Source organism: Pleurodeles waltl, chromosome 4_2 (assembly GCF_031143425.1).
Source record: "Pleurodeles waltl isolate 20211129_DDA chromosome 4_2, aPleWal1.hap1.20221129, whole genome shotgun sequence".
Classification (NCBI taxonomy): domain Eukaryota; kingdom Metazoa; phylum Chordata; class Amphibia; order Caudata; family Salamandridae; genus Pleurodeles; species Pleurodeles waltl.
The window spans coordinates 1,042,762,646-1,042,785,437 of record NC_090443.1 but is presented as its reverse complement, the minus strand read 5'-3'; the positions used below and the strand labels follow the sequence as shown (position 1 = coordinate 1,042,785,437).

The window sequence follows — 22,792 nt, the reverse complement described above, 5'->3', positions numbered from 1 at the left end:
TGTAATGGACACAGAAACACACAAGAGGGCAACATGGGCACAGAAACACACCAGAGGCAAAATGGGACAGAAACACACCAGAGAGTCAAATGGGCACTGAAACACACCAAAGGCCAAAATGGGCACAGAAATACACCAGGGGCAAAATAGGCACAGAAACACACCAGGGGCAAAATGGGCACAGAAACACACCAGGGGCAAAATGGGCATAGAAACACACCAGAGAGTGAAATGGGCACAGAAACACACCAGGGGCAAAATGGGGCACAGAAACACACCAGGGGCAAAATGGGCACAGAAACACACCAGAGGGTGAAATGGGCACAGATATACACCAAAAGGCAAAATGGGAACAGAAACACATCAGAGGGTAAGATGGGCACAGAAACACACCAGAGGGCGAAATGGGACTGAAACATCCCAGAGGGCGAAATGGGCACAGAAACACACCAGAGGGTGAAATGGATACGGAAACACACAAGAAGGCAACATGGGCACAGAAACACACCAGAGGGCGAAATGGGACAGAAACGCACCAGAGGGCAAAATGGGCACAGAAACACACCAGAGGGTGAAATGGGCACTGAAACACAACAGAAGGCAAAATAGACACAGAAACACAACAGAGGGAAAAATGGGCACAGAAACACAACAGAGGGTGAAATGGGCACAGAAACACACCAGATGCCAAAATGAACACAGAAACACAACAGAGGGCAAAATGGGCGCAGAAACACAATATAGGGAAAAATGGGCACAGAAACACACCAGAGGGTGAAATGGGCACAGATATACACCAAAAGGCAAAAGGGGAACAGAAACACATCAGAGGGTAAAAATGGGCACAGAAACACACCAGAGGGCGAAATGGGACTGAAACATCCCAGAGGGCGAAATGGGCACAGAAACACACCAGAGGGTGAAATGGACACGGAAACACACAAGAAGGCAACATGGGCACAGAAACACACCTGAGGGCAAAATGGGACAGAAACGCACCAGAGGGCAAAATGGGCACAGAAACACACCAGAGGGCAAAATGGGCACAGAAACACACCAGAGGGTGAAATGGGGCACTGAAACACAACAGAGGGCAAAATAGACACAGAAACACAACAGAGGGGAAAAATGGGCACAGACACACAACAGAGGGTGAAATAGGCACAGAAACACAACAGACGGCAAAATGGGCACAGAAACACAACAGAGGGTGAAATGGACACAGACAGACACCAGAGGGCGAAATGAACACAGAAACACATCAGAGGGTGAAATGAGCACAGAAACATACAGGGCGAAAAGGACACAGAAACACACCAGAGGGTAAAATGGGCACAGAAACACACCAGAGGGCGAAATGGGACTGAAACACCCCAGAGGGCGAAATGGGCACAGAAACACACCAGAGGGTGAAATGGACACGGAAACACACAAGAAGGCAACATGGGCACAGAAACACACCAGAAGGCAAAATGGGACAGAAACGCACCAGAGGGCAAAATGTGCACAGAAACACACCAGAGGGTGAAATGGGCACTGAAACACAACAGAGGGCAAAATAGACACAGAAACACAACAGAGGGGAAAAATGGGCACAGAAACACAACAGAGGGTGAAATGGGCACAGAAACACAACAGAGGGTGAAAGGGACACAGAAACACACCAGAGGGCGAAAGGGACACAGAAACACACCAGAGGGCAAAATAAACACAAAAACACATCAGAGGGTGAAATGGGCACAGAAACACATCAGAAGGCAAAACTTGCCAGAAACACACCGGAGGGTGAAATGGGCACAGAAACGCAACAGAAGGCGAAATGGACACAGAAACACATCAGAGGGTGAAATTAGGCACAGAAACACACCAGAGGGCGAAATGGACACACAAACACACCAGAGGGCAAAAGGGACACAGAAACACATCAAAAGGCAAAATGGGCACAGAAACACACCAGAGGGCAAAATGGACACAGAAACAGATCAGAGGGCGAAATGTGCACAGAAACACATCCGAGGGCAAAATGGGCACAGAAACACACCAGAGGGCAAAATGGACACAGAAACACAACAGAGGGCGAAATGGACACAGAAAAACACCAGGGGGCAAAAGGGACACATAATCACACCATAGGGAGAAAGGGACACAGAAACACATCAAAAGGCAAAATGGGCACAGAAACTCACAAGAGGGCAAAATGGGCATAGGAACACACCCAATGGCAAAATGGGCACAGAAACAAACCAGAGGGCAAAATGGACGAAGAAACACAACAGAGGGCGAAATTGGCACGGAAACACACCAGGGGCAAAATGGGCACAGAAACACACCATAGGGTAAAATGGGCACAGAAACACACGACAGGGTGAAATGGGCACTGAAACACAACAGAGGGCGAAATAGGCACAGAAACACAACAGAGGGCGAAATAGGCATAGAAACACAACAGACGGCAAAATGGGCACAGAAACACAACAGAGGGTGAAATGGACACAGACAGACACCAGAGGGCGAAATGAACACAGAAGCACATCAGAGGGCGAAATGGGCACAGAAACACACCAGAGGGCGAAAGGGACATAGAAATACACCAGAGGGCAAAATAAACACAGAAACACACCAGAGGGTGAAATGGGCACAGAAACACAACAGAAGGTGAAATTAGGCACAGAAACACACCAGAGGGCGAAAGGGACACATAAACACACATCAGAGGGCAAAAGGGACACAGAAACACATCAAAAGGCAAAATGGGCACAGAAACACACCAGAGGGCAAAATGAACACAGAAACACATCAGAGGGCGAAATGGGCACAGAAACACACCAGGGGGCAAAATGGGCACAGAAATACACCAGACGGCGAAATGGGACAGAAACACACAAGAGGGTGAAATGGGCACAGAAACTCACCAGAGGGCAAAATGGGCACAGAAACACACCAGAGGGTGAAATGGGCACAGAAATACACCAGAGGGTAAAATGGGCAGAGAAACACACAGAGGGCGAAATGGGACAGAAACACACAAGAGGGTGAAATGGGCACAGAAACACACCAGAGGGTGTAATGGACACAGAAACACACCAGAGGCAAAATGGGACAGAAACACACCAGAGGGTCAAATGGGCATACAAACACACCAAAGGCCAAAATGGGCACAGAAATACACCAGGGGCCAAATGGGCACAGAAACACACCAGAGGGTGAAATGGGCACAGATATACACCAAAAGGCAAAAGGGGAACAGAAACACATCAGAGGGTAAAATGGGCACAGAAACACACCAGAGGGCGAAATGGGACTGAAACATCCCAGAGGGCGAAATGGGCACAGAAACACACCAGAGGGTGAAATGGACACGGAAACACACCAGAGGGTGAAATGGACACGGAAACACACAAGAAGGCAACATGGGCACAGAAACACACCTGAGGGCAAAATGGGACAGAAACGCACCAGAGGGCAAAATGGGCACAGAAACACACCAGAGGGCAAAATGGGCACAGAAACACACCAGAGGGTGAAATGGGCACTGAAACACAACAGAGGGCAAAATAGACACAGAAACACAACAGAGGGAAAAATGGGCACAGACACACAACAGAGGGCGAAATAGGCACAGAAACACAACAGACGGCAAAATGGGCACAGAAACACAACAGAGGGTGAAATGGACACAGACAGACACCAGAGGGCGAAATGAACACAGAAACACATCAGAGGGTGAAATGAGCACAGAAACATACAGGGCGAAAAGGACACAGAAACACACCAGAGGGTAAAATGGGCACAGAAACACACCAGAGGGCGAAATGGGACTGAAACACCCCAGAGGGCGAAATGGGCACAGAAACACACCAGAGGGTGAAATGGACACGGAAACACACAAGAAGGCAACATGGGCACAGAAACACACCAGAAGGCAAAATGGGACAGAAACGCACCAGAGGGCAAAATGGGCACAGAAACACACCAGAGGGTGAAATGGGCACTGAAACACAACAGAGGGCAAAATAGACACAGAAACACAACAGAGGGGAAAAATGGGCACAGAAACACAACAGAGGGTGAAATGGGCACAGAAACACAACAGAGGGTGAAAGGGACACAGAAACACACCAGAGGGTGAAAGGGACACAGAAACACACCAGAGGGCAAAATAAACACAAAAACACATCAGAGGGTGAAATGGGCACAGAAACACATCAGAAGGCAAAACTTGCCAGAAACACACCGGAGGGTGAAATGGGCACAGAAACGCAACAGAAGGCGAAATGGACACAGAAACACATCAGAGGGTGAAATTAGGCACAGAAACACACCAGAGGGCGAAATGGACACACAAACACACCAGAGGGCAAAAGGGACACAGAAACACATCAAAAGGCAAAATGGGCACAGAAACACACCAGAGGGCAAAATGGACACAGAAACAGATCAGAGGGCGAAATGTGCACAGAAACACATCCGAGGGCAAAATGGGCACAGAAACACACCAGAGGGCAAAATGGACACAGAAACACAACAGAGGGCGAAATGGACACAGAAAAACACCAGGGGGCAAAAGGGACACATAATCACACCATAGGGAGAAAGGGACACAGAAACACATCAAAAGGCAAAATGGGCACAGAAACTCACAAGAGGGCAAAATGGGCATAGGAACACACCCAATGGCAAAATGGGCACAGAAACAAACCAGAGGGCAAAATGGATGAAGAAACACAACAGAGGGCGAAATTGGCACAGAAACACACCAGGGGGCAAAATGGGCACAGAAACACACCATAGGGTAAAATGGGCACAGAAACACACAACAGGGTGAAATGGGCACTGAAACACAACAGAGGGCGAAATAGGCACAGAAACACAACAGAGGGCGAAATAGGCATAGAAACACAACAGACGGCAAAATGGGCACAGAAACACAACAGAGGGTGAAATGGACACAGACAGACACCAGAGGGCGAAATGAACACAGAAACACATCAGAGGGCGAAATGGGCACAGAAACACACCAGAGGGCGAAAGGGACATAGAAATACACCAGAGGGCAAAATAAACACAGAAACACACCAGAGGGTGAAATGGGCACAGAAACACAACAGAAGGTGAAATTAGGCACAGAAACACACCAGAGGGCGAAAGGGACACATAAACACACATCAGAGGGCAAAAGGGACACAGAAACACATCAAAAGGCAAAATGGGCACAGAAACACACCAGAGGGCAAAATGAACACAGAAACACATCAGAGGGCGAAATGGGCACAGAAACACACCACGGGGCAAAATGGGCACAGAAATACACCAGACGGCGAAATGGGACAGAAACACACAAGAGGGTGAAATGGGCACAGAAACACACCAGAGGGCAAAATGGGCACAGAAACACACCAGAGGGTGAAATGGGCACAGAAATACACCAGAGGGTAAAATGGGCAGAGAAACACACCAGAGGGCGAAATGGGACAGAAACACACAAGAGGGTGAAATGGGCACAGAAACACACCAGAGGGTGTAATGGACACAGAAACACACCAGAGGCAAAATGGGACAGAAACACACCAGAGGGTCAAATGGGCATACAAACACACCAAAGGCCAAAATGGGCACAGAAATACACCAGGGGCCAAATGGGCACAGAAACACACCAGAGGGTGAAATGGGCACAGATATACACCAAAAGGCAAAAGGGGAACAGAAACACATCAGAGGGTAAAATGGGCACAGAAACACACCAGAGGGCGAAATGGGACTGAAACATCCCAGAGGGCGAAATGGGCACAGAAACACACCAGAGGGTGAAATGGACACGGAAACACACAAGAAGGCAACATGGGCACAGAAACACACCAGAGGGCAAAATGGGACAGAAACGCACCAGAGGGCAAAATGGGCACAGAAACACACCAGAGGGTGAAATGGGCACTGAAACACAACAGAAGGGAAAATAGACACAGAAACACAACAGAGGGAAAAATGGGCACAGAAACACAACAGAGGGTGAAATGGGCACAGAAACACACCAGATGCCAAAATGAACACAGAAACACAACAGAGGGCAAAATGGGCGCAGAAACACAATATAGGGAAAAATGGGCACAGAAACACACGGCAGGGTGAAATGTGCACTGAAACACAACAGAGGGGAAAATAGACACAGAAACACAACAGAGGGAAAAATGGGCACAGACACACAACAGAGGGCGAAATAGGCACAGAAACACAACAGACGGCAAAATGGGCACAGAAACACAACAGAGGGTGAAATGGACACAGACAGACACCAGAGGGCGAAATGAACACAGAAACACATCAGAGGGTGAAATGAACACAGAAACATACAGGGCGAAAGGGACACAGAAACACACCAGAGGGTAAAATGGGCACAGAAACACACCAGAGGGCGAAATGGGACTGAAACACCCCAGAGGGCGAAATGGGCACAGAAACACACCAGAGGGTGAAATGGACACAGAAACACACAAGAAGGCAACATGGGCACAGAAACACACCAGAAGGCAAAATGGGACAGAAACGCACCAGAGGGCAAAATGGGCACAGAAACACACCAGAGGGTGAAATGGGCATTGAAACACAACAGAGGGCAAAATAGACACAGAAACACTACAGAGGGAAAAATGGGCACAGAAACACAACAGAGGGTGAAATGGGCACAGAAACACAACAGAGGGAAAAAATGGACACAGACAGAGACCAGAGGGCGAAATGAACACAGAAACACATCAGAGGGCGAAATGAATACAGAAACACACGGGGCGAAAGGGACACAGAAACACACCAGAGGGCGAAAGGGACACAGAAACACACCAGAGGGCAAAATAAACACAAAACACATCAGAGGGTGAAATGGGCACAGAAACACATCAGAAGGCAAAACTTGCCAGAAACACACCAGAGGGTGAAATGGGCACAGAAACGCAACAGAAGGCGAAATGGACACAGAAACACATCAGAGGGTGAAATTAGGCACAGAAACACACCAGAGGGCGAAAGGGACACACAAACACACCAGAGGGCAAAAGGGACACAGAAACATATCAAAAGGCAAAATGGGCACAGAAACACACCAGAGGGCAAAATGGACACAGAAACAGATGAGAGGGCGAAATGGGCACAGAAACACATCCGAGGGCAAAATGGGCACAGAAACACACCAGAGGGCAAAATGGACACAGAAACACAACAGAGAGCGAAATGGACACAGAAAAACACCACAGGGCAAAAGGGACACATAATCACACCATAGGGAGAAAGGGACACAGAAACACATCAAAAGGCAAAATGGGCACAGAAACTCACAAGAGGGCAAAATGGGCATAGGAACACACCCAATGGCAAAATGGGCACAGAAACAAACCAGAGGGCAAAATGGACGAAGAAACACAACAGAGGGCGAAATTGGCACAGAAACACACCAGGGGGCAAAATGGGCACAGAAACACACCATAGGGTAAAATGGGCACAGAAATACACCAAAAGGCAAAAGGGGAACAGAAACACATCAGAGGGTAAAATGGGCAGAGAAACACACCAGATGGCGAAATGGGACAGAAACACACAAGAGGGTGAAATGGGCACAGAAACACACCAGAGGGTGAAATGGACACAGAAACACACAAGAGGGCAACATGGGCACAGAAACACACCAGAGGCAAAATCAGACAGAAACACACCAGAGGGTCAAATGGGCATAGAAACACACCAGGGGCAAACTGGGCACAGAAATACACCAGGGGCAAAATGGGCACAGAAACACACCAGAGGGTGAAATGGGCACAGAAATACACCAGAGGGTAAAATGGGCAGAGAAACACACCAGAGGGCGAAATGGGACAGAAACACACAAGAGGGTGAAATGGGCACAGAAACACACCAGAGGGTGAAATGGACACAGAAACACACAAGAGGGCAACATGGGCACAGCAACACACCAGAGGCAAAATGGGACAGAAACACACCAGAGGCAAAATGGGACAGAAACACACTAAAGGCCAAAATGGGCACAGAAACACACTAAAGGCCAAAATGGGCACAGAAACACACCAGGGGCAAAATGGGCACAGAAACACATCAGGGGCAAAATGGGCACAGAAACACACCAGAGGGTGAAATGGGCACAGAAATAAACCAAAAGGCAAAAGGCGAACAGAAACACATCAGAGGGTAAAATGGGCACAGAAACACACCAGAGGGCGAAATGGGACTGAAACACCCCAGAGGGAGAAATGGGCAAAGAAACACACCAGAGGGTGAAATGGACACGGAAACACACAAGAAGGCAACATGGGCACAGAAACACACCAGAGGGCAAAATGGGACAGAAACGCACCAGAGGGCAAAATGGGCACAGAAACACACCAGAGGGTGAAATGGGCACTGAAACACAACAGAAGGCAAAATAGACACAGAAACACAACAGAGGGAAAAATGGGCACAGAAACACAACAGAGGGTGAAATGGGCACAGAAACACACCAGATGCCAAAATGAACACAGAAACACAACAGAGGGCAAAATGGGCACAGAAACACAATATAGGGAAAAATGGGCACAGAAACACACGACAGGGTGAAATGGGCACTGAAACACAACAGAGGGCAAAATAGACACAGAAACACAACAGAGGGAAAAATGGGCACAGAAACACAACAGATGGCAAAATGGGCACAGAAACACAACAGAGGGTGAAATGGACACAGACAGACACCAGAGGGCGAAATGAACACAGAAACACATCAGAGGGCGAAATGGGCACAGAAACACACCAGAGGGCGAAAGGGACACAGAAATACACCAGAGGGCAAAATAAACACAGAAACACACCAGAGGGTGAAATGGGCACAGAAACACAACAGAAGGTGAAATTAGGCACAGAAACACACCAGAGGGCGAAAGGGACACATAAACACACATCAGAGGGCAACAGGGACACAGAAACACATCAAAAGGCAAAATGGGCACAGAAACACACCAGAGGGCAAAATGGACACAGAAACACATCAGAGGGCGAAATGGGCACAGAAACACACCCGAGGGCAAAATGGGCACAGAAACACACCAGAGGGCAAAATGGACACAGAAACACAACAGATGGCAAAATGGGCACAGAAACACAACAGAGGGTGAAATGGACACAGACAGACACCAGAGGGCGAAATGAACACAGAAACACATCAGAGGGCGAAATGGGCACAGAAACACACCAGAGGGCGAAAGGGACACAGAAATACACCAGAGGGCAAAATAAACACAGAAACACACCAGAGGGTGAAATGGGCACAGAAACACAACAGAAGGTGAAATTAGGCACAGAAACACACCAGAGGGCGAAAGGGACACATAAACACACATCAGAGGGCAACAGGGACACAGAAACACATCAAAAGGCAAAATGGACACAGAAACACATCAGAGGGCGAAATGGGCACAGAAACACACCCGAGGGCAAAATGGGCACAGAAACACACCAGAGGGCAAAATGGACACAGAAACACAACAGAGGGCGAAATGCACACAGAAACACATCAGAGGGCAAAAGGGGCACAGAAACACACTAGAGGGCAAAAGGGACACACAAACACACCACAGGGAGAAAGGGAAACAGAAACACATCAAAAGGCAAAATGGGCACAGAAACTCACAAGAGGGCAAAATGGGCACAGGAACACACCCAATGGCAAAATGGGCACAGAAACAAACCAGAGGGCAAAATGGACGAAGAAACACAACAGAGGGCGAAATTGGCACAGAAACACACCAGGGGGCAAAATGGGCACAGAAATACACCATAGGGTAAAATGGGCGCAGAAATACACCAAAAGGCAAAAGGGGAACAGAAACACATCAGAGGGTAAAATGGGCAGAGAAACACACAGAGGGTGAAATGGGACAGGAACACACAAGAGGGTGAAATGGGCACAGAAACACACCAGAGGGTGAAATGGACACAGAAACACACAAGAGGGCAACATGGGCACAGGAACACACCAGGGGCAAAATGGGACAGAAACACACCAGAGGGTCAAATGGGCATAGAAACATACCAAAGGCCAAAATGGACACAGAAACACAACAGAGGGCAAAATGGGCACAGAAACACAATAAAGGGAAAAATGGGCACAGAAACACAACAGAGGGCGAAATAGGCACAGAAACACAACAGAGGGAAAAATGGGCACAGAAACACAACAGAGGGTGAAATGGGCACAGAAACACACCAGTGGGTGTAATGGTCACTGAAACACAACAGGGGGCTAAGTGGGCATAGAAACACACCAGAGGGTGTAATGGTCACTGAAACACAACAGAGGGTGAAATGGGCACAGAAACACACCAGAGGGTGAAAGGGACACAATAACATACTGGAGAGCAGTGAAAGACACTATCAAGAAATAAAAGTGGCTGATGTAAAAAAGGGTTAACAGGGGCAGCAAAAAAGATGTTGGAGGGCTTGAGAGGAAACCAGAGACAGCTAGAAAGAACAAGCCGTAATGCACACATTTACCCATAAGCAGTTGGGACGTCTCTCACTAAGTACAGCGACTGCTCCGGTGACAATAAACTGATGGGGAAACAGACTACATGTTAGAGAAACACACACAGTGGAAGGAGCACTCATTCAGTGAAAGACTTGTTACACTACAAAGAGCTCAGAGAAGGGGCAGCAGCAATTCAACCTTGCAGTGGGGAAGGGTGATGAGGCTGTAACTGAAGGAGCTCTGCAGCAGGCACAGGAGCCACCCAGAACCCCTAGGATCCTGCTGTGCTGCTTATAAGCTCTGCAGCAGGCACAGGAGCCACCCAGAACCCATAGGATCCTGCTGTGCTGCTCATAAGCTCTGCAGCAGGCACAGGAGCCACCCAGACACCCCTAGGCTCCTGCTGCAACTGAAGCAGCTCTGCAGCAGGCACAGGAGCCACACAGTCACCCCTAGGATCCTGTTGTAACTGAAGCAGCTCTGCATCAGGCACAGGAGCCACCCAGGCACCCCTAGGCTCCTACTGTGCTGCTCATCAGCTGTGTAGAAGGCACAGGAGCCACCCAGAGACCCCTAGGCTCCTGCTGTAACTGAAGCAGCCCAGCAGCAGGCACAGGAGCCGGCCAGACACCCCTAGGATCCTGCAGTAACTGAAGCAGCTCTGCATCAGGCACAGGAGCCACCCAGACACCCCTAGGATCCTGCTGTAACTGAAGCAGCTCGGCAGCAGGCACAAGAGCCACCCAGACACCCCTTGGCTCCTGCTGTAACTGAAGCAGCTCTGCAGCAGGCACAGGAGCCACCCAGACACCCCTAGGCTCCTGCTGTAACTGAAGCAGCTCTGCTTCTGATACAGGAGCCGCCCAGACACCCATAGGATCCTGCTGTGCTGCTCATCAGCTGTGCAGCAGGTACAGGAGCCACCCAGACACCCCTAGGCCCCTGCTGTAACTGAAGCAGCTCTGCAGCAGGCACAGGAGCCACCCAGAAACCCCTAGGCTTCTGCTGTAACTGAAGCAGCTCAGCAGCAGGGACAGGAGCCACCCAGGCACCCCTAGGCTCCTGCTGTGCTGCTCATCAGCCTTTTAGCAGGCACAGGAGCCACCCAGACACCCTTAGGCTTCTGCTGTGCTGCTCATCAGCTCTGCAGCAGGCACTGGAGCCACCCATGCACCCTCAGGCTCCTGCTGCAACTGAAGGAGCTCTGCCTCTGGCACAAGAGCCACCCAGACACCCCTAGGCTTCGACAATAACTGAAGGAGCTCAGCAGCAGGCACAGGAGCCACCCATGCACCCCTGGGCTCCTGCTGTGCTGTTCATCAGCTCTGTAGCAGGCACAGGAGCCGCCCAGACACCCCTAGGCTCCTGCAGTAACTGAAGCAGCTCTGCAGCAGGCACAAGAGCCACCCAGACACCCCGAGGCTTCGACAATAACTGAAGGAGCTCTACAGCAGGCACAGGAGCCACCCATGCACCCTTAATTTCCCGCAGTAACTGAAGCAGCTCTGCTTCTGGCACAGGAGCCGCCCAGACACCCATGGGATCCTGCTGTGCTGGTCATCAGCTGTGCAGCAGGCACAGGAGCCACCCATGCACCCTTAGGCTCCTGCTGTGCTGCTCATCAGCTCTGCAGCAGGCACTGGAGCCACCCATGCACCCTTAGGCTCCTGCTGTGCTGCTCATAAGCTCTGCAGCAGGCACAGGAGTCACCCAGACACCCAAAAGCTCCTCCTGTGCTGCTCATAAGCTCTGCAGCAGGCACAGGAGTCACCCAGACACGCCTACGCTCCTGCTCATCAGCTGTGCAGCAGGCACAGGAGCCACCCAGACACCCCTAGGCTCCTGCTGTAACTGAAGGAGCTCTGCAGCATTCACAAGAGCCACCCAGACACCCATAGGCTCCTGCTGCAACTGAAGCAGCTCTGCAGCAGGTACAGGAGCCACCCAGACACCCCCAGGCTCCTGCTGTAACTGAAGCAGCTCTGCAGCAGGCACAGGAGCCACCCAGACACCCTTAGGCTTCTGCTGTAACTGAAGCAGCTCAGCAGCAGGCACAGGAGCCACACAGTCACCCCTAGGATCCTGTTGTAACTGAAGCAGCTCTGCATCAGGCACAGGAGCCACCCAAACACCCCTAGGCTCCTGCTGCAACTGAAGCAGCTCTGCATCAGGCACAGGAGCCGCCCAGACACCCATAGGCTCCTGCTGCAACTGAAGCAGCTCGGCAGCAGGCACAAGAGCCACCCAGATACCCCTGGGCTCCTGCTGTAACTGAAGCAGCTCTGCAGCAGGCACAAGAGCCACCCAGACACCCCTGAGCTCCTGCTGTGCTTCTCATCAGCTCTGCAACAGGCACAGGAGCCACCCAGACACCCTAGGCTCCTGCTGTAACGGAAGGAGCTCTGCAGAAGGCACAGGTGCCACCCAGACACCCCTAGTCTCCTGCTGTAACTGAAGGAGCTCTGCAGCATTCACAAGAGCCACCCAGACACCCATAGGCTCCTGCTGCAACCGAAGCAGCTCTGCAGCAGGCACAGGCACAGGCACGACCCAGACACCCCCAGGCTCCTGCTGTAACTGAAGCAGCTCTGCAGCAGGCACAAGAGCCACCTAGTCACCCCTAGGATCCTGCAGTAACTAAAGCAACTCTGCATCAGACACAGGAGCCGCCCAGACACCCAGAGACTCCTGCTGCAACTGACACAGCTCTGCAGCAGGCACAAGAGCCACCCAGACACCCTTAGGCTCCTGCAGTAACTGAAGCAGCTCTGCAGCAGGCACAAGAGCCACCCAGACAGCCCTGAGCTCCTGCTGTGCTGCTCATCAGCTCTGGATTAGGCACAGGAGCCGCCCAGACACCCCGAGACTCCTGCTGCAACTGACACAGCTCTTCAGCAGGCACAAGAGCCACCCAGACACCCCTAGGCTCCTGCAGTAACTGAAGCAGCTCTGCAGTAGGCACAGGAGCCACTCAGACACCCCTAGGCTCCTGCTGTAACTGAAGCAGCTCTGCAGCAGGAACAGGAGCCGCCCAGACACCCCTAGGCTTCTACAGTAACTGAAGGAGCTCTACAGCAGGCACCCGAGCCACCCAGGCACCCGTAGGCTCCTGCTGTAACTGAAGCAGCTCAGCAGCAGGCACAAGAGCCACCCAGGCACCCCTGGGCTCCTGCTGTAACTGAAGCAGCTCGGCAGCAGGCACAGGAGCCACCCAGACACCCCTGGGCTCCTGCTGTAACTGAAGCAGCTCAGCAGCAGGCACAAGAGCCACCCAGACACCCCTGGGCTCCTGCTGTAACTGAAGCAACTCTGCAGCAGGCACAGGAGCCACCCAGACACCCCTAGGCTCCAGCTGCAACTGAAGCAACTCTGTGTCTGGCACAGGAGCCGCCCAGACACCCATAGGATCCTGCTGTAACTGAAGGAGCTCTACAGCAGGCACACGAGCCACCCAGACACCCCTAGGCTTCTACAGTAACTGAAGCAGCTCTGCTGCAGGCACAAGAGCCACCCAGACACCCCTGTTCTCCTGCTGTGCTGCTCATCAGGCACAGGAGCCACCCAGACACTCCTAGGCTCCCACTGTGCTGCTCATTAGCTGTGCATAGCTGTAAAAAGATGAATACAAAGATCAGCCCAGCAGTAGAGGGGGAACACTGTAGTGGAACCGACAGACTGTGACCCACCTCCCCCTCACAGCGCAGGGCTATACTCCCCCCTAACCCTCACCAGGGACAAACACCACCCACAACGATTACAGGGGCATTTTGGACCAGAAAGTAGGACAAGTGGCCAATTCTTGTGAAATTGATTATAACACAACTAGCAGCGAAGAAGAAAAGGGGTTTTACACATGATAATTCGGTGACCCAAAAAAGTGCACAGCTGAGATGCAACACCGAGGCAGACAATGGGGTTGGCGTGAGGAGGGAAATAGGGTGCCTCACACTGGGCACAGCTTCAGGGCTCACGAGTGGGCAGACTTATGGATGAATGGACTATTGTGACCTGATGTAGGTTATGCTATGAATATAGGGGCATATTTACAAGAAAGCGGCACATCAGCTATGTTGTGCCACTTTTCTTGCGCCCACCCTGACGTCATCATGGTAGCGACGTATTTACACTCTGGTATACCATAGCACACATTAGCACAATAGTGTTGGACCTGGCTTTTTGACAGGGACATCCCCAAACTTTTTGCCTCCTTCCTCCTATTTTTTCTGACCTGTTGTTGTTGGCTTTTGACCTCTGAGCACTTTACCACTGCTAACCAGTGCTAAAGTGCATATGCTCTCTGTGTAAATTGTACTATTGATTGGTTTATCCATGATTGACTATTTAATTTACCTGTAAGTCCCTAGTAGAGTGCACTACATGTGCCTAGGGCATGTAGATTAAATGCTACTAGTGGGCCTGCAGCACTGGTTGTGCCACCCACCTCAGTAGCCCCTTAACCTTGTCTCAGGCCTGCCATTTCAAGGCCTGTGTGTGCAGTTTCACTGCCACTTCGACTTGGCATTTAAAAGTACTTGCCAAGCCTAGAACTCCCCTTTTTCTACATATAAGTCATCCCTAATGTGTGCCCTAGGTAACCCCTAGAGCAGGGTGCTGTGTAGGTAAAAGGCAGGACATGTACCTGTGTAGTTATATGTCCTGGTAGTGTAAAACTCCTAAATTCGTTTTTACACTACTGTGAGGCCTGCTCCCTTCATAGGCTAACATTGGGGCTGCCCTCATACACTGTTGAAGTGGCAGCTGCTGATCTGAAAGGAGCAGGAAGGTCATATTTAGTATGGCCAGAATGGTAATATGAAATCCTGCTGACTGGTGGAGTCGGATTTAATATTACTATTCTAGAAATGCCACTTTTAGAAAGTGAGCATTTCTTTGCACTAAAAACTTGTTGTGCCCTTCAATCCACGTCTGGCTAGGTTTAGTTGACAGCTCCTTGTGCATTCACTCATACACACCCCAAACACAGGGTACTCAGCCTCACTTGCATACATCTGCATTTTGAATGGGTCTTCCTGGGCTGGGAGGGTGGAGGGCCTGCCCTCACACAAAGGACTGCCACACCCCCTACTGGGACTCTGGCAGACAGGATTGAACTGAAAGGGGGCTTGGTGCATTTCTTAGACACTCTTTGAAGTCACCCCCACTTCAAAGGCACAACTTAGTATAAAACAGGGCCTCTGCCCTACCTCATCAGACACTTGCTGGAGAAGAAACCTGAACCAGAAACTACATCCTGCCAAGAAGAACTGCCTGGCTGCTCAAAGGACTCACCTGTCTGCTTTCTACAAAGGACTGCTGTCTTGCTGTTGCCCTGCTGCCTTGCTGAACTCTTGTCTGGCTGTGAAAGTGCTCTCCAAGGGCTTGGATAGAGCTTGCCTCCTGTTCCTTGAAGTCTCAGGACCAAAAAGACTTCTTCCTTTCACTTGGACGCTCCGTGCGCCGAAAATTTCTACGCACAGCTTGTTTCGCGGCGAGAAAAACGCCGCACACCGACGCTGATCGACGCGACGCCCTCGGGACGATCGAGACTTCGACGCACAACCTCGCAAGGACAAAGCCGCCCGACTTTCCAGGAGAAATCGACGCGACACCTAACAGGAGTGCGAAACTTTGACGCCCGGCCTCGCAAGGACAACGCCGCCCGACTTCCAAGGAGAAATCGACGCGACGCCTGCCGTGAGACCAAAATTTCGACGCACGGCCTCGCAAGGACAACGCCGCCCGACTTCCAAGGAGAAATCGACGCGACGCCTACCGTGAGATCGAAACTTCGACGCGCAGCCCCGCAGAACGACGCGCAGCCAGAAAATAAGCAGGAGAATCCACGCACAGACCCGGGACATCTGGTAATCCCCGCGATCCACAAAAAGAGACTGTCTGCGCGCCGGAAAATGACGCCCGACTTCCCCGCGTGGAAAAGAACGACGCAAGTCTGTGTGTGCTGAGAGGAAATCGACGCACACACCCCTTTTTCCACGCATCTCTTCTCTTGTGGCCCTCTGAGGAGATTTCCCACCAGAAACCAGGTACTCTGTGCTTGAAAGACACTTTATTGCTTTTTAAAGACTTAAAGACACTTAATATCACTTTTCAGTGATATCTTCACAAATTCGTATTGGAACTTTGATCGTTTTGACCTGAAGATACCCAAATAAATATTATATATTTTTCTAAATACTGTGTGGTGTATTTTTGTGGTGTTATGCTATGGTGTTGTATGATTTATTGCACAAATGCTTTACACATTGCCTTCTAAGTTAAGCCTGACTGCTCGTGCCAAGTTACCGGAGGGTGAGCACAGGCTGATTTTGGATTGTGTGTGACTTACCCTGACTAGAGTGAGGGTTCTTGCTTGGACAGAGGGCAACCTGACTGCCAACCAAAAACTCCATTTCTAACATTGGTGATCAGCGGTGAGGATAGGACTTGTGTTTGTGCAGTGACATACAGTAGCTAAGTATTTCACTACCTACCCACGGTTGAAGGTCAACTTGATCTTTCATCTTTTTTTTTGCTTTTGGTTCTCTGATGTCCTCCTGGATATACTATTGATATTTTGGACTTTGGATTTTGGTTTTTGCCGGTAAGACCTTGTCAGCAATGAGATTGCTTACCTACTCACTCTTTGTGCCTACTGACCACCTCACTAAGGCTGACTTAAGGAGGCTTTGCAGAAAATGGGGCCTTCCTGTATCAAGGAAATCTACTAAGATGGAAATGCTACATGCCTACGTAGTCTGGGCAGAGAGAGAGGCAGAAAAAAACCAAATGACTAAATACCCCTCAGATGAGGAGGGGGACTACTCAAATGAGGAGGATGACGACTCAGATGAGGAAAGAGATCCAGTGAGAGCAGAATGGCTCCGAGCTCGAGAGCGGTGGGTGGAAGAACTAGATGAGTTTCTTGAAAGGGCTGAGGCAACAAGTCTCTTAGCCCTGGAAGAAGAAAAGATTGCAGCTCAGGAGCTGAGCTGTAAAGAGCTGAAACTGGAGGCCGGAAGGGCTGAGTCCAGTTCAGATGGTGGCAGCAAAAATCTTGCATCCAGTACTGCTGAAGAAGGGCACAAGCCCAGAGATGTGGTGCCCAACTTGAAGAAGGGAGTTGACACACCCCAGGTTGTTCAAGAGTATGAGGTAGTTCCCGTTATGCACAGGGTCCCTCAGAAGGATTGGGGAACTGGCACAGGGAGTCATATTCCTACTGGGGGGAGGGACACTTTACTGACTCTAGCAGAGAGTGACAGAGAAAAGGGTTCCCCCCTGGTGGACGTCCTGGATATAGAGTGTAGAGACATCCCAGAAGAGTATGGGTTGAGTGTCAGGGACAGGCAGATACTGTCTCACCAGTCTCAAGAGGGTGACATAGAGTGCTTTTCCAAGGCTGAGTTACTGGGTGGCTGGGTGAAGGGTACTGTGGTAAATACATGTGAAGGGCAGAGTGATGTAATTGCTGGAGAGCATATGTCTGGTCCTTATTTTCCAGAGCTACGCCAACACCAGGTGGAGTGTGAGTTCTCTGACCCCAGGGAACTTACAATGGAGGCAGACTTCTGGGTGAGTACCAGAGAGTCTGAAGAGGCATTTGGGGGTGCTCCTGAAGGGAGTGGTCTAGGTGGTTCCCAACCGAGTGTGGTGGGAGAGGATTGTAGTGTCCCAGGTAGGTCCCAGGTCCTAGAGGGTTCCATGAGGGAACACCAGGAGGGAAGCCTAGCCTGTACCGTAGGGCCACCTTTTGAGGGAAGCCCCGCAGTGTCAGAAGAACTTGGGGGGGTGACTGTAGCCAGCATCCCAACAGTTCTGGTGTCTGGCAGTAACCCTCCTAGTGAGGGGGTGCAGAAGTCCAGACATAGGGTTGAGAGGGGGTTGCAGACCCCAGTGGAGGACCTTGAGAGTCAGGGGACAGCTCTGAGAGCAGAGCCCCCCAGGAATGACCCAGGTCAAACCGTTTCTGGTTTGGGGGAAACCCAGACTCTGCCGGATGGGCAGAGGTCGGGAGACCTGCGCCAACCAGACTCTTGTGTGGCCCTTGGGGACGGTGTGTCCCTTGTGGGGGGTGAGAGTGCCCCCCAGGAAGTCCTGGCATGCCAGGCAAAGATTCAACCTCAGGGTGGTGACTCTGGGTTGGATACCCAGGTTCAGAGGTTAAACTCTGACCTGGTGGGAGGTAGATGTGCCTCCCAAGAAGTCCTGCTGTGCCAGGCAATTGTCCAACCTCAGGGTGTTGACTCTGGATTGGATGACCAGGTTCAGAGGTTAAACTCTGACCTGGTGGGGGGTAGGTGTGCCCCCCAGAAAGTCCTGGTGTACCAGGCAGTGGTCCAACCTCAGAGTGCTGACTCTGGGTTAGATAACCGGGTTCAGAGGTTAAACTCTGACCTGGTGGGGGGTAGGTGTGCCCCCCAGAAAGTCCTGGCGTGCCAGGCAATTGTTCAACCTCAGAGTGCTGACTCTGGGTTGGATAACCGGGTTCAGAGGTTAAACTCTGACCTGGTGGGGGGTAGGTGTGCCCCCCAGAAAGTCCTGGCGTGCCAGGCAATTGCCCAACCTCAGGGTGGTGACCCTGGGTTGGGGAACCAGGCTCAGAGGTTAAACTCTGACCTGGTGGGAGGTAGGTGTGCCTCCCAGAAAGTCCTGGTGCGCCAGGCAATGGTTCAACCTCAGGGTGGTGACTCTGGGTTGGCTTACCAGGTGAAGAGGTCAAACTCTGACCGGGTGGGAGGTAGGTGTGCCTCCCAAGAAGTCCTGCTGTGCCAGGCAATTGTCCAACCTCAGGGTGTTGACTCTGGGTTGGATGGTCAGGTTCAGAGGTTAAACTCTGACCTGGTGGGGGGTAGGTGTGCCCCCCAGAAAGTCCTGGCGTGCCAGGCAGTTGTCCAACCTCAGGGTGTCGACTCTGGGTTGGATGGCCAGGTTCAGAGGTTAAACTCTGACCTGGTGGGAGGTAGGTGTGCCTCCCAGAAAGTCCTGGGATGCCAGGCAATTGCCCAACCTCAGGGTGGTGACTCTGGGTTGGCTAACCAGGTTCAGAGGTCAAACTCTGACCTGGTGGGGGGTAGGTGTGCCCCCCAGAAAGTCCTGGTATACCAGGCAATGGTTCAACCTCAGGGTGGTGACCCTGGGTTGGAGAACCAGGCTCAGAGGTTAAACTCTGACCTGGTGGGAGGTAGGTGTGCCTCCCTGAAAGTCCTGGCCTGCCAGGCAATGGTCCAACCTCAGGGTGGTGACTCTGGGTTGGATATCCAGGTTCAGAGGTTAACCTCTGACCTGGTGGGGGGTAGGTGTGCCCCCCAGAAAGCCCTGGTGTACCAGGCAGTTGTCCAACCTCAGGATGGTGACCCTAGGTTGGAGAACCAGGTTCAGAGGTTAAACTCTGACCTGGTGGAGGGTCAGTGTGCCCTCCAGGAAGTCCTGGCGTGCCAGGCAATTGTTCAACTTCAGGGTGGTGACTCTGAGTTGAATGGTCAGGTGCAGAGGTTAAACTCTGACCTGGTGGAGGGTCAGTGTGCCCTCCAGGAAGTCCTGGCGTGCCAGGCAATTGTTCAACTTCAGGGTGGTGACTCTGAGTTGAATGGGCAGGTGCAGAGGTTAAACTCTGACCTGGTGGGGGGTAGGTGTGCCTCCCAGGAAGTCCTGGTTTGCCAGGCAGTGATCCAGTCTGAGGGTACAGACCCTGGGCTGGAAGACCAGGTTCAGGGTGTCCCCCCGGACCTGGAGGGAGGGGCTACTGATAACAGTGCCCCTACCATGTTGTCTTCTGAGGAGGCCACTCCCAGTTGGAGGGTGCTGGACCCCAGAAGGGAGGGCAGGGGGAGGGAAGCCTCACCCCGGGCCCTAGTCCAACCTGAAGGTACAGGCCCCAGGTTGGAGGGCCAGTTGCAGGTTAACAGCCCTGCACTGGTGGAGGAATGGTACAGGGTGACTTCTGTAAGCACCCTGACCATGTTGGACTCTGGGGGTACCGCTCCAGGAGGGAGGGTACAAAGCCCCAGAGGGGAGGACCAGGTTCAGGCTGTCATCCCTGACCTGGTGGAAGGGAGAGTGGTTAAAGGGTGCCCAGCACCTGGGGCTACCGCCCCCCACTCTCCACAGCCACAGTGGTTGGAGAGCTTTGAGAGGCCTGGGGCCTGGCTCTCATCCCTGGCAGCTGTCAGTAATCACTGTGGCTTGCTGTCCGGGTGGACAGAGTTATCCCTGGGGAGGGGACAAGTGTCACACCCCAGGGGTAGAGTGGGCAACACCACTGTGTTGGTCATGGTGGTACTATCCTGCTCCTGGGATACATCTGTGAGCAAAGTAAGGTTAGGTGCTGCACAGATGGGATCCGCAGGAAAGGAGAAAGGTTCCCCATGGATGGGCTTAGTGGGCCCTGAGAGTATGGACAGAGGGATCCAATTGGAGTCAGGAAGGCGAAGAACTGGAGCATGCCCCTGCTGTTGTGGGCCTGGGTCCTTGTTCTGTCGCCTCAAACAGGGAAGTACATCAGGATAGTGAATGTTCTCCCCTGACTTTAGGCTGGTGGGGGGTCATGTTGGACCTGGCTTTTTGACAGGGACATCCCCAAACTTTTTGCCTCCTTCCTCCTATTTTTTCTGACCTGTTGTTGTTGGCTTTTGATCTCTGAGCACTTTACCACTGCTAACCAGTGCTAAAGTGCATATGCTCTCTGTGTAAATTGTACTATTGATTGGTTTATCCATGATTGACTATTTAATTTACCTGTAAGTCCCTAGTAGAGTGCACTACATGTGCCTAGGGCATGTAGATTAAATGCTACTAGTGGGCCTGCAGCACTGGTTGTGCCACCCACCTCAGTAGCCCCTTAACCTTGTCTCAGGCCTGCCACTGCAAGGCCTGTGTGTGCAGTTTCACTGCCACTTCGACTTGGCATTTAAAAGTACTTGCCAAGCCTAGAACTCCCCTTTTTCTACATATAAGTCATCCCTAATGTGTGCCCTAGGTAACCCCTAGAGCAGGGTGCTGTGTAGGTAAAAGGCAGGACATGTACCTGTGTAGTTATATGTCCTGGTAGTGTAAAACTCCTAAATTCGTTTTTACACTACGGTGAGGCCTGCTCCCTTCATAGGCTAACATTGGGGCTGCCCTCATAAACTGTTGAAGTGGCAGCTGCTGATCTGAAAGGAGCAGGAAGGTCATATTTAGTATGGCCAGAATGGTAATATGAAATCCTGCTGACTGGTGGAGTCGGATTTAATATTACTATTCTAGAAATGCCACTTTTAGAAAGTGAGCATTTCTTTGCACTAAAAACTTGTTGTGCCCTTCAATCCACGTCTGGCTAGGTTTAGTTGACAGCTCCTTGTGCATTCACTCAGACACACCCCAAACACAGGGTACTCAGCCTCACTTGCATACATCTGCATTTTGAATGGGTCTTCCTGGGCTGGGAGGGTGGAGGGCCTGCCCTCACACAAAGGACTGCCACACCCCCTACTGGGACTCTGGCAGACAGGATTGAACTGAAAGGGGGCTTGGTGCATTTCTTAGACACTCTTTGAAGTCACCCCCACTTCAAAGGCACAACTTAGTATAAAACAGGGCCTCTGCCCTACCTCATCAGACACTTGCTGGAGAAGAAACCTGAACCAGAAACTACATCCTGCCAAGAAGAACTGCCTGGCTGCTCAAAGGACTCACCTGTCTGCTTTCTACAAAGGACTGCTGTCTTGCTGTTGCCCTGCTGCCTTGCTGAACTCTTGTCTGGCTGTGAAAGTGCTCTCCAAGGGCTTGGATAGAGCTTGCCTCCTGTTCCTTGAAGTCTCAGGACCAAAAAGACTTCTTCCTTTCACTTGGACGCTCCGTGCGCCGAAAATTTCGACGCACAGCTTGTTTCGCGGCGAGAAAAACGCCGCACACCGACGCTGATCGACGCGACGCCCTCGGGACGATCGAGACTTCGACGCACAACCTCGCAAGGACAAAGCCGCCCGACTTTCCAGGAGAAATCGACGCGACGCCTACCGTGAGTGCGAAACTTTGACGCACGGCCTCGCAAGGACAACGCCGCCCAACTTCCAAGGAGAAATCGACGCGACGCCTGCCGTGAGACCAAAATTTCGACGCACGGCCTCGCAAGGACAACGCCGCCCGACTTCCAAGGAGAAATCGACGCGACGCCTACCGTGAGATCGAAACTTCGACGCGCAGCCCCGCAGAACGACGCGCAGCCGGAAAATAAGCAGGAGAATCCACGCACAGACCCGGGACATCTGGTAATCCCCGCGATCCACAAAAAGAGACTGTCTGCGCGCC

At 51.5% G+C, this 22,792-nt stretch overlaps 1 protein-coding gene across 3 annotated transcripts in view; it reads right to left on the bottom strand.

Annotated features, from left to right (window-relative positions):
* Positions 1-22,792, bottom strand: part of LOC138293690 (transmembrane protein 176B-like) — a 139,066-nt gene that overhangs the window by 62,380 nt on the left and 53,894 nt on the right. For all 3 annotated transcript variants that reach the window (XM_069233000.1, XM_069232999.1, XM_069232998.1), the window contains one exon: positions 10,531-10,587. In XM_069233000.1, the coding sequence (XP_069089101.1) occupies positions 10,531-10,587 (57 nt within the window). The remainder of the gene's footprint in view (positions 1-10,530; positions 10,588-22,792) is intronic.